This window comes from Gobius niger, assembly GCF_951799975.1.
Source record: "Gobius niger genome assembly, chromosome: 7".
Classification (NCBI taxonomy): Eukaryota; Metazoa; Chordata; class Actinopteri; order Gobiiformes; family Gobiidae; genus Gobius; species Gobius niger.
The window spans coordinates 35,760,134-35,773,501 of NC_136858.1; the positions used below are offsets into that span (position 1 = coordinate 35,760,134).

The window sequence follows — 13,368 nt, forward strand, 5'->3', positions numbered from 1 at the left end:
ATAACGCGGTGCCTTTATATTTCATCAGTTGTTAAGAGGAAGTCAGACTCTCCTGTTTGGCTTTTCCTGTGAATTCAGGCCGATGTCAATTCACCGCGTGGAACGAGCTCTGTCGACCAGCCTGTGTGAACATGCCCTGTGAAAACCTGTGGGCCAATTCTTCGTAAAAACGTCAGTGGGGAAGGAGTTACAAAACGCCATTGCAGCAGAGACCGCAGAACGTAATGACCTTAGTTTGGACCATTCACATGTAGAGAACATCCGTGAACATGTGGGTTTAAGGATCGTGAGGGTTAAAACTGCCAGAAAACAGGAGAGACCGAAGTGGATGTGGAGAACATGGCGGCTAAAACAGCAGAGGGTCAGACGGGGCAGATTTTGACGGCTCCTTGTTGTTTCAGGACAATGACACGTACGAAGACCCGAGAGAGGATCGCGACGACAGCTACGAGCCCCCGCCCTCCCAGCAGCACCGGGTGTTCAGCTCGGCGCCCATGCCCCGAGGAGAGTATCTCGGTCAGTCACGCAATGAGTCAACAGAACTTCTTATCACACCTTCATATGTCCTAAACTGGGACTGAAAACCAGCCCTGGACTCTGGTCAGCCTGGCCCAAATTAGCATAAATGTGACACTTCCACAAATACATATGTGAACCTCTTACCCCCCGCCTTAACCGAGAGCATTTTCTCCAGTTCGGCTTTGCCCAAATCTATAAGCTTCTTGTCTTGGAGAGCAACACTGTAACGTCTCATTTTTTTGGTTGCTTTTTCATTACTTTTTTTGTGGCTTTTTGGTGTGTTTTCGTCACTTTTTTTTCTTCTTTTAACCCCTTAACTCCCACCTGAACCGAGCACATTTTCTCCAGTTCGGCTTTACCCCAGTCCGAAAGCTTCTGGAAAAAAGGTGTGAAAATAGCGACAAAACTGAGATGAAAAAATTGATGAAAAAGTGGCAAAAATGTCACAAAAATGACAAAAGAAATGACAAAAAAATGATAAAAAATTGACAAAATGTGACAAAAAATGGACGAAAAAATGACAAAAATGTGATAAAAAAATGACAAAAAATTGATTAAAAAATTGACGAAAAAATGACAAAAATGTCACAAGAAATTGACCAAAAAATGACAAAAAATTGACAAAATGTGACAAAAAATTGACAAAATGTGACAAAAAATGGACGAAAAAATGACAAAAATGTGACAAAAAAATGACAAAAAATTGATTAAAAAATTGACGAAAAAATGACAAAAATGTCACAAGAAATTGACCAAAAAATGACAAAAAATTGACAAAATGTGACAAAAAATTGACAAAATGTGACAAAAAATGGACGAAAAAATGACAAAAATGTGACAAAAAAATGACAAAAAATTGATAAAAAAAATTGACGAAAAAATGACAAAAATGTCACAAGAAATTGACCAAAAAATGACAAAAAATTGACAAAATGTGACAAAAGCTTCTGGAAAAAAGGTGTGAAAATAGCGACAAAACTGAGACGAAAAAATGGATGAATAAGTGGCAAAAATGTTCCAAAAAGAAAAAAAGAAATGACAAAAAAATGACAAAAAAATGACAAAAAAATGACAAAAAAATGACAAAAAAATGACAAAAAAATGACAAAAAAATGACAAAAAAATGACAAAAAATTGACAAAATGTGACAAAAAATGGACGAAAAAATGACAAAAATGTGACAAAAAAATGACAAAAAATTTATTAAAAAATTGACGAAAAAATGACAAAAATGTCACAAGAAATTGACCCAAAAATGACAAAAAATTGACAAAATGTGACAAAAAATGGACCGAAAAAATGACAAAAATGTGATACAAAATTGACGATAAAATGACTAAAAAAATGAAAAAAAAAAATCTGATGACGTGAGGAAAAAGATCCTCTCAATTCAGGCGGGAGTTAAGATGTTAAAAAAAGCTAAATCAGACTTTTATGCCCAAACAAACCTCAACTGTCAATATTTACACCATGTACTAAATTTTTACTTCTACTTAAGTAAAATCATCGTAAAAAAAACTTCTTGAGCAAATATTATACCCACTCTACCACTTCTGTCCCAGTGCGAAGGAGGCTTTTCCCGGTGGCCTTACCTTAAAACAGCCATTGGGGTTCGGGGACCCCTGGGGGCCTCAGAGGCACTGAAGGGGGGCCTCTTAGTTTGTCCACACACTATTTACACAGAAAATGTATTGTTTAGGTAAATTAACGATAAAAAACCCGACATATTCTGTGAAAAGAGTGAATCCTTGTTGTTGGGGGGGACGTGATGTGCTGGACTTTGGCGAGACACTGTGCTTTTTACATTATGGGAAGTAATAATGACCAGAGTCTGTTTTGAGCACACTGGGCACAGACCTCTTTTATCTTTTATTATACTCTGTGGTCGCGTCGCGTTGATGCAAATGCTCACGTCCTGCCCCGACTTCCTGTTTTCACAGACAGCTGCCGTGGTCGACCCGAGCGGCCCCCGAAGAAGCCTCAGCGCCCGGGGAGAGCAGGCAAACGGCTGCCCCCCACGCCCGGAGCACTCCCCCAGGACGACGACGAGGTGAGGCGGACCTGTCAGGAAACGACACATTATTACAACAACTGCTGAGAACTTATTTAACAACGTCAAACCTTACTTAAACACGCAACATGACACTGAAATGTATGTAAGTGTCTGCTGGCGTCCATGTTCCCAAAATACAGTCGTCACTTCCCCTTTTATTGCCCACAGGCTGACGGTTTGCATGGTTCACATGACAAAAATGGCAAGTGTGCACAAAGAAATAAAGCCTTAGATTATTTTCGTGTGGTTACAGAGGCTGTAGAGTTTTGGGTTTTTTTCAAGATAATTCATAAGCTTCACCCATCTGTGTCCCAAATGTGAACTAAATGTGTTAGTTTTGCAGATAATCCATTGAAATATAAACCCCTTAACTCCCAGCTGAACCGAGCACATTTTCTCCAGTTTGGCTTTTCCCCAATCCAAAAGCTTCGGGAAAAAAGGTGTGAAAATAGCAACAAAACTGAGACGAAAACAATGATGGAAATGTGACAAAAAAGGGAGAAAACATTGACCAAAAAGTGATGAAAAATTGATGAAAAAGTGGGAAAAATGTCACAAGAAATTGACAAAAAATGGATGAAAAAATGACAAAAATGTGACCAAAAATGACAAAAAAAATGACGAAAAATATGACGAAAAAATGACAAAAAATGACAAAAATGTGATAAAAAATTGACGGAAAAAAAAAGGCAAAAATGTGATTAAAAAATGACAAAATAATGACAAAAAAATAACAAAAATGTGACAAAATATGACAAAAAAACGACAAAAATTGGATTAAAAAATGACGAAAAATATGACGAAAAATATGTCAAAAAAATGACAAAAATATGACAAAAATGTGACTAAAAAATGACTAAAAAAATAACAAAAATGTGATAACAAATTGACTAAAAAATGACAAAATGTGATAAAAATTGACCAAAAAATGACAAAAAATTACCAAAAAAAATTGATAAAAAATTTATGAAAAAAACGACAAAAATGTGAGAAAAAATGACAAAAAAGTTACAAAAATGAGTTGAATACCCAACAAAAAAATGCTGGGAAAAAAAAATCTGATGACGTGAGGAAAAAGATCCTCTCGGTTCAGGCGGGAGTGAAGAGGTTCAGGCATTTTCATAGAAGACAAGTATAGTAATGACTCCATGTTTAACAGGAGGACTACGTAACCCCGGACAGCAGCAATGATGACGACAACTACGTGGAACCAGACGAGAACCCTCCTCACAGTAAGAAACAAGGCACCGCTTTTCACTTACACCAGACTTTAAAAAACATGGTACAAAACACTCATTTGCAGGATTTCTGTCAGTTTACACACATTTGTTACTCAAAAGTGTGCGCCTGCTTTTCAATACCCAATGTTTTCAAAGGGAGAATCATTAAACTTGACTCTATGACTCGTATAAGTAAATGATGGTTTTAAGTTCAAAGGTTTAAAGCAGCACTAAGTAGCGTGTTTACCTTAATAAATCCTCTCCGTAGTCCCTGTGGGGGTAATACAAGTGTTTATGGGATGATTGGAGGGTCTTTCATCTCCCCCTGGTGTCTCTGGCCAGAAAACCACACTTGCAACTTGACTGCCACCGGACCGGAGCCACCAATACACACTAATGGAATCACGAAGAAGAAGCTAGCATGCTAACGGGCAAAGCTAACTGCGGGCTAGCGTCTCTTAAACAGTATTTACAGCCAAGTTTGAGTGAAAAAAAATATTTCCATTGTATAATTGGATGTACAATCCCTCTGTCCCTTCGCCTTTCCTGTCGGCGTAGTATTTACTCACCAAGACAATTAATAACTTAAAAAATCGTAACTTGCTACGACACCTGCAGTTGCGCTTATGGCCTATAGGGGAAGAGTTACTTAGTACTGCTTTAAAGTTATGGTGGTTAAATCAATAGTTCCATAAAAGGCCCAGTACCTGTTATTTTTCGTCCCCTCTTGAAGCTGAAGAATTAGCAGGGAGTTAAAGTTATTGTGAAACTCCTCCTCGTGAAGAATTGTGATGTTAAATGTATTGTAAAAAATTAAGAATGACTTTGGACAAAACAAAAATACAAAACTTCAGGTATTCTTGGACTTGCAACTTCAAAACTTTGACTCTAACTTAACCCCTTAACTCCCACCTGAACCGAGCACATTTTCTCCAGCTTTACCCCAGTCCAAAAGCTTCTGGGAAAAAAGCTGTGAAAAAGCAACAAAACTGAGACGAAAACAATGATGGAGATGTGACAAAAAAGTGTTGAAAAATGGATGAAAAAGTGACGAAAAATGGATGAAAAAGTGGCAAAAATGTCAAAAAAAAATGTCACAAGAAATTTAAAAAAAAATTGATGAAAAAGGCACAAATTTGATGAAAAATGGACCAAAAAATGACAAAAATGTGACAAAATGTGACAAAAAAAATAAACAAAAATGTGACAAAAATGTGATAAAATGTGACAAAAAAATGACCAAAAAAAATACAAAAATGTGACAAAAAAATTACAAAAATGTGACAAAAATATGACAAAAAAAGTAAAAAAAAATGACAAAAATGTGACAAAAATGTGATAAAATGTGACAAAAAATGACAAAAATGGGACAAAAATGGGACAAAAAAAATTACAAAAAAAAATACAAAAATGTGACCAAAAAATGACAAAAAAGTTACTAAAATGAGTTGAATAACAAACAAAAAAGATGATAAAAAAATGTGATGACGTGAGGAAAAAGATCCTCTCGGTTCAGGCGGGAGTTAAGAGGTTCATCAGTGAGGACTTGCAGGTGACTTGGACTCAAAAAATGTGACTTGTCTGTTTCAGGAGGCAGAGCCGTGAGGGAGCTGCCCAGGCTGCCCCCCCAACGTCCGGCCAGTCCAGGTGAGTGTTGATAAGTCCGGCTGCATTTAAAAAGCGTCGAGAGATGGAGCCTTTCTGAGGTCATGAGGGCGACCTGGAGTAACCTTTGGCAGTTATAGGAACAGGATCTTCAGCTGCTTCTTCTGCTCATCGTGGGGGAGTAAAACAAAACACAAAAGGGGTTTAACCTCTTAACTCCCACCTGAACATGTTTTCTCCAAATTCTCCAAATCTAAAAGCTTCATCAAAACAGAGGCAAAAAACGAGAAGAAAATGAGGATGTAAACGCAACAAAAAAAGCTAAAAAGTGACCAAAAGAAGCGACAAAAATGACAAAACTCAACAAAAAAGTGACAAAAATGCAGCAAAAAAAAGATAAAAATCCAGCAGAAAAAATGATAAAAATCCAGCATAAAAATGACAAAAATCCAACAAAAAATGACAAAAATCTAGCAGAAAAATGACAAAAATCCTGCAGAAAAAAGGACAAAAATCCAACAAAAAAATGATCAAAATCCAGCAAAAAAATGACAAAAATCCAACAGAAAAAGACAAAAATCCAGCAAAAAAATGACAAAATTCCAAAAGGTGGGGGCGGCAATGGCGAAGGCGAAGGCTCGGTCCCTCAAGGTTATATTCACCAAATCCTGTCCTTTAGTTCACCACAGACAGCTGCATTAACGGATCTTATGCAAATGTGCCTTTTTATTCTTTGTAAAATGAATTTGAATATTTTATTTCGAGCCATATAAACAAAACAGACAGTGTTGAGACAAAGGTACAGGCTGAATCTGTCCAAACTCTTTACCATTTTAGCTCGAAAAGGAGTAGGAAGAACTTACTGACTCCCACCTCTTATTCATATGTTTAAATAATTTAGAGGGGCTAGAATTTATGCAAGTTGGCCATTTTATACTCATTACTGCCACCTCAGGTCATGCGTGTAACTGCAGCTTCTATATTAAGCTCGTGCATGACGGCACTTCAGACCCGAAGTAACACCTTTTTGAGTGACAGTGCAAGATTTTAGAGGCAGTTGTGGTGAACAGGTCATTCTACACATTAGGACATGGCTGCAACATGTAGGGGGAGGAAAATACTTAGTTTTAACATTTTTAAACTCCCTATAGTCCCTTTAACCTCTTACCACCCACCTGAACCGAGCACATTTTCTCCAGTTTGGCTTTACCCCAGTCCAAAAGCTTCTGGAAAAACGGTGAGAAAATAACGACAGAAATGAGACGAATACAATGATGGAAATGTGACAAAAAAGTGAGAAAACATTGACAAAAAAAGTGACGAAAAATTGATGAAAAAGTGGCAAAACTGTCACAAAAATGTTACAAGAAATTGACAAAAAATGTATGAAAAAATGACAAAAATGTGACAAAATATGACGAAAAAATGACAAAATTGTGACAAAATGACAAAAAAAAGACAAAAATGTGATAAAAATTCGACAAAAAATTGATTTAAAAAAATTTACAAAAAAATTAGACAAAGTGTAACAAAAAAATGACAAAAATTTGAAAAAAAATGTGACAAAAAATGTGACAAAAAATGTCAAAAAAATGACAAAATTAAAAAGAAAAAAAAAGGACAAAAAATGACCAAAAAAATGACCAAAAAAATGACAAAAATGACAAAAAAGTTACAAAAATTATGGAAAAAAATCTGATGACGTGAGGAAAAAGATCCTCTCGGTTCAGGCGGGAGTTAAGAGGTTAAAGGAAGCATCACAGCTCCTTTCCTAACTCCCTCCTAACTGCACTGACACTTTTGGAAGCTCCTTGTTACGGCTGACGATGAGGAGAAGGAGGTTCCTAAGCTTATTTACACTTTTTTAGATGCAGCCTCTTTTCTTCAGGATGTGCCTCCTTGCACTTTGGTTCAGTGCCAAAGTGCTGCATCTTAGTGAAGTCTGTGTGCAACTTTTTAGCGCCCTCTTGTGGCGGTGTAAAATACTAATACAAAGTTGTTTTTTTGCTGATTAAAATGAGACTAAAACTAAATCAGAAGCTGTCAATGAGACTAAAACTATGACTAAAATGTTCAGATATTTTTCGTGGATTCAAATTTAACAAAATCAAAAATGAAAAGAGACTAATATCATCAAAACTTCCAGTGAGAGTTTGGAAGAGCCTCATATCATTTAACTTCTTAACTCCCACCTGAACGGATCCCATTTTCTCCAGTTCGGCTTTACCCTAATCAAAAAGCTTCTTGGGAAAAAAAGCACCAAAAAAGCCACAAAAAATGAGAAGAAAACAAGAATGTAAACGCAACAAAAAAGTGACAAAAACTCATCAAAAAATGTGACAAAAATTCAACAAAAAAGTGACAAAAATGTGACGAAAATTCAACAAAAATGTGACAAAAATTCAACAAAAAAATTACAAAAATTAAACAAAAAATGTAACAAAAATTAAACAAAAAGTGACAAAACTCAACAAAAAAATGACAAAAATTCAACAAAAATGTGATGAAAACTCAACAAAAAATGTGACGAAAATTCAACAAAAATGTGACAAAAAATCAACAAAAAAATGACAAAATTAAAAAAAAATGTGACAAAAATTTAACAAAAATGTGACAAAAATTCAACAAAAAATGTGACAAAAATTAAAAAAAAATGTGACAAAAATTTAAAAAAAATGTGACAAAAATTCAACAAAAAATGAAAAAACTCAACAAAAAAATGACAAAAACTCAACAAAAAAATGACAAAAACTCAACAAAAAAATGACAAAAATTCAACAAAAAATGACAAAAATTCAACAAAAATGTGACAAAAATTCAACAAAAAATGACAAAAATTTAACAAAAATGTGACAAAAATTCAACGAAAAAATTACAAAAATTCAACAAAAAATGAAAAAACTCAACAAAAAAATGACAAAAATTCAACAAAAAATTTGACAAAAATTCAACGAAAAAATGACAAAAACTCAAGAAAAAAATGACAAAAATTCAACAAAAAATGAAAAAAATCAACAAAAAAATGACAAAAAATCAACAAAAAAATGACAAAAATTCAACAAAAAATGACAAAAATTCAACAAAAATGTGACAAAAATTCAACAAAAATGTGACAAAAACTCAAGAAAAAAATGACAAAAATTCAACAAAAATGTGACAAAAATTCAACAAAAATGTGACAAAATTCAACAAAAAATGACAAAAATTCAACAAAAATGTCACACACAAAAAAAACATACAAAAGGTGACGCAACACAGCAACAACGCGAGGAAAAAGCTCAGTTTCGTGGGTCTTAGCTTTCAAATGAGGTGTTACACAGCCAAAAGAGGACCGAATGCATTTGGTTTACATTTTACATTTTAGATTTTCTTTGGTCAAATGATCAATCTGTGTTTTTTTTTTTAGATTGTTATGAAGTCCCCGACCCAGAGGTAGCTATAACTTCAGAACATTTCCAATCTGAAAATGTATTGTGTTGTAGTTAACCATGGTGTATTTATTATATCAGAATCAGATGAAACACCAGCCTCCTCCAGCTGTCAACAGGTGAGATCAGAGAGTCCTCACGCACTGAGTAAATAATGAGCTACTGTTAATTAAATCCTTGGTTTGAACAGATTGTGTCCAGTGCCTTCACCGAAACTTCCTCTACCTCCTAAACCCAGCCCCAGGTGAGACACGGCTCATCAAGAATAAACTTATTATAAATCCATTCACCAAATTCAAACTCTGACCTTCATTCTAGGCTACCTCCACGAAGCTCCACTCCTGTAAGTCTAAATGTTGATCTATAAATATGCACTTTTTGGATTCGTTTGCTTTAAAGGGGAATGTGCAATTTCATGATCGTCAAATGAGCCAGAATGAGAAGACTATTGTTCATCTCTCGTCCTCTTCCTTATCATGACATAAACCTTTAACCTCTGAACTCCCGCCTGAACCGAGAGGATCTTTTTCCTCACGTCATCAGATTTTTTTTCCATCATTTTTTTGTTGGGTATTCAACTCATTTTTGTAACTTTTTTGTCATTATTGTCATTTTTTGTCAAATTTTTGTCATTTTTTTGTCAAATTTTTATCACATTTTTGTCACATTTTTGTCACATTTTTGTCACATTTTTGTAATTTTTTTGTCAATTTTTTGTCAATTTTTTGTAATTTTTTTGTCCAATTTTTGTCAATTTCTGTCATTTTTTTAGCACATTTTCGTCTTTTTTTTGGTAATTTTTTTGTCAAATTTTTGTAATTTTTTTTTCACATTTTCGTCTTTTTTTTTGTCATTTTTTTGTCAAATTTTTGTAATTTTTTGTCACATTTTTTGTCCAATTTTTGTCATTTTTTCGTCAATTTTTTATCAATTTTTTGTCAATTTTTTATCAAATTTTTGTCACATTTTTGTCATTTTTTTTGTCAATTTCTTGTGACATTTTTGCCACTTTTTCATCAATGTTTTCCCACTTTTTTGTCACATTTCCATCATTGTTTTCGTCTCAGTTGACAAAAAAGTGCCAAAAAAAATTGACACAAATGTGACAAAAAAAGACAAAAAATGACCCAAAAAAAGGATTTTAAAAAAATGACAAAAAAGTGAGTTGAAAAAAATTTGATTAAAAAAAAGGATGGAAAAAAATCTGATGACGGGAGGAAAAAGATCCATTTAGATGAGCTTTGTAGATCTTAGCTTGAGGTGCTACACTGGCCTACAGGATTTGGGTAAAGCTGAACTGGAGAAAATGCGGAGGTTAATGTAAATGGGGAGGAGTGAGCTCAAACTGTCAATACACAGCCATATGTCCTCAAGCACAGAGGCTGAATCCGGGCAAAATGTTTGTGTTTTAGAAACTTCAGTTATACAGTATAACACATGGATTTGTACTTTCAATGCAGTATTTTTCATAGAACTTTTTCTTTTATTGCAGTAATAGATGACCAGTGGTATATTTGTACTTTACTCAAGTATTTTGACCGTTATAGCTTTCTTGTCCATCCGTGTAATCGAACATGCAAGACTAACAACAGATTTTAAATTATTTTATTTCTTCCCTTTCTTCCTTCTTCAACCCAGGAGCCTTCGGCAGATGATGATGATGGTGATGAGTATGAAGTGTGTGATGCAAATGACAGTAAGTCGTTCTCACAATTATCGCTTTTACTTGACACTTTTTGCTTTTGAAGGATTTGAATTATGAGAAATTAACATGAGGGTTTTCTGAAGGACATTCAAAGTTATTGAATAAATCATGGCAAAAATAAGGCCTTGAATGTCATTAAAAGCATGAAATGGGGCTAGAAAAGGGGCAGTCCTGGGGAAAAGACTAGAGAGGGGTTCTAGAGGGGGTTAAATGGGGCTAAAGAAGTGGTAAACTGGGGCAAATTCGATGTGAAAGACAGGCTAAAGAGGCGCTAAAGAGAGGCTAAACCTGAGAAGGGATGCAGCTGAACTAGGGCTAAAGATGGACTGAGCTGAGTGTGAACGAGCGGCTAAACTAGGGCTAAAGATGGACTGAACTGAGTGCGAACGAGCGGCTAAACTAGGGCTAAAGATGGACTGAACTGAGTGCTAACGCGCAGCTAAACCAGGGCTAAAGATGGACTGAAGTGAGTGTGAACGAGCGGCTAAACTAGGGCTAAAGATGGACTGAACTGAGTGTTGACAAGCGGCTAAACTAGGGCTAAAGTTGGACTGAACTGAGAGCTAACGAGCGGCTAAACTGGGGCTAAAGATGGACTGAACTGAGTGCGAACGAGCGGCTAAACTGGGGCTAAAGATGGACTGAACTGAGTGCGAACGAGCGGCTAAACTAGGGCTAAAGATGGACTGAACTGAGTGTTGACAAGCGGCTAAACTAGAGCTAAAGATGGACTGAACTGAGTGTTGACAAGCGGCTAAACTAGGGCTAAAGATGGACTGAACTGAGTGTTGACAAGCGGCTAAACTAGGGCTAAAGATGGACTGAACTGAGTGTTGACAAGCGGCTAAACTAGGGCTAAAGATGGACTGAACTGAGTGTTGACAAGCGGCTAAACTAGAGCTAAAGATGGACTGAACTGAGTGTTGACAAGCGGCTAAACTAGGGCTAAAGATGGACTGAACTGAGTGTTGACAAGCGGCTAAACTAGGGCTAAAGTTGGACTGAACTGAGAGCTAACGAGCGGCTAAACTGGGGCTAAAGATGGACTGAACTGAGAGCTAACGAGCGGCTAAACTGGGGCTAAAGATGGACTGAACTGAGTGCGAACGAGCGGCTAAACTAGGGCTAAAGATGGACTGAACTGAGTGCGAACGAGTGGCTAAACTAGGGCTAAAGATGGACTGAACTGAGTGCGAACGAGCGGCTAAACTAGAGCTAAAGATGGACTGAACTGAGTGCGAACGAGTGGCTAAACTAGAGCTAAAGATGGACTGAACTGAGTGCGAACGAGTGGCTAAACTAGGGCTAAAGATGGACTGAACTGAGTGCGAACGAGTGGCTAAACTAGAGCTAAAGATGGACTGAACTGAGTGCGAACGAGTGGCTAAACTAGGGCTAAAGATGGACTGAACTGAGAGCGAACGAGCGGCTAAACTAGGGCTAAAGATGGACTGAAATTAGTGCAAAAGAGGGGCTAAACAGGACTTGTGTGAAGTTAGCCCCCCCCCCCCATAGTGTCAGATTTGCTTCAATATGGTGTCATTCATTTGTCTACATAAAATTAGCGTTTGTGTGCACTTCGTTTTTGAGGTATTGAGAGACTGTGGAATCCTTCCACAGTCAATAATTGGTTTTCATTTTCTTATATATCTTTTATTAAACGTCCGTCTTTTTCCTGATTTTCAGCAGTTTTCAACTAACGACTAAAACCAAGACGCGAACCACAACCCAGACTAAAACTAAGCAAAGACCAAGACCCGAAACAAGATCGGACCAAGACCCGAACTGAGACTCGACCAAAACTCGAACCAAGACCAGACAAAGACTAGGCCAAGACCCAAACAGTGGGCACATAAAAATACGTCTAATGATCCCACTGGTCTATGCTACAAAAGAACATCCCACTCAGAATACCGATAGTCATGTCGCTTTAATCCCAGCGTTTATGTAAGATGTATGGGTAAAAGACACTTATTATGAATACTTTTTTTTTAATCAAGCAATTGTTTTTAGCTAAACTATTCAAGTATCTGACTTGTGTGAAGTTAGCGCCCCCACCCACCCCACCCACCCCCCCCCCCCCCCCCCCCCCCCCCCCCCCCCCCCCCCCCCCCCCCCCCCCCCCCCACCCATAGTGTCTGATTTGCTTCAAAGTGGTGTCATTCGTTTGTGCCAGACCAGACTAGACCAAGACCTGAACAAAGATCAAGACTAAGAACCAACCAAGACCAGACCAAGACCGAAACAAAGATCAAGACTAAGAACCAAACCAAGACCAGACCAAGACCGGAACAAAGATCAAGACTAAGAACCAAACCAACACCAGACCAAGACCTGAACAAAGATCAAGACTATGAAACCAAACCAAGACCAGACCAAGACCTGAACAAAGATCAGACCAAGGACCAAGACCCGAGCAATTACCAATCAATGATCAATACCTCAGAAACGAAGTGTGCACAAACGCTAACAAATGACACCATTTTGAAGCAAATCGGACACTATAGGGGGGTTAACTTCACACAAGTCTAAAACGGAGCTAAATTGGAGCTAAAGAGGGGCAAAACCGGGGCTAATCTAGTGCCATAAAAGAGACTAGGCCAGGTCTAAAGTGCTGTTGTTTGTTTGTTTGTTTGTTTGTTTGTTTGTTTGTTTGTTTGTTTGTTTGTTTGACAAAAGTTGCCCGTTGTGTCCAGTTTAAAGTTTCTCATCATTCCTCTGTCAATCATTTTTTTGTCTTTGTAGCATTAAAAATATTGTGTCAGGGCATTTGACTTGTTTCTTTTCACCAAAACTGATTAATATTCAACATTTTTCCAGTACTAAGCCCACTGCTGC

The 13,368-nt window shown here is 36.8% G+C and overlaps 1 protein-coding gene across 1 annotated transcript in view; it reads left to right on the forward strand.

Annotated features, from left to right (window-relative positions):
- Window positions 1–13,368, forward strand: part of blnk (B cell linker) — a 62,663-nt gene that overhangs the window by 43,302 nt on the left and 5,993 nt on the right. Inside the window, exons 7-15 of the mRNA XM_079560003.1 lie at window positions 402–516; window positions 2,460–2,569; window positions 3,732–3,804; window positions 5,383–5,439; window positions 8,804–8,829; window positions 8,907–8,944; window positions 9,016–9,069; window positions 9,144–9,168; window positions 10,464–10,521. Of these exons, the coding sequence (XP_079416129.1) occupies window positions 402–516; window positions 2,460–2,569; window positions 3,732–3,804; window positions 5,383–5,439; window positions 8,804–8,829; window positions 8,907–8,944; window positions 9,016–9,069; window positions 9,144–9,168; window positions 10,464–10,521 (556 nt within the window). The remainder of the gene's footprint in view (window positions 1–401; window positions 517–2,459; window positions 2,570–3,731; window positions 3,805–5,382; window positions 5,440–8,803; window positions 8,830–8,906; window positions 8,945–9,015; window positions 9,070–9,143; window positions 9,169–10,463; window positions 10,522–13,368) is intronic.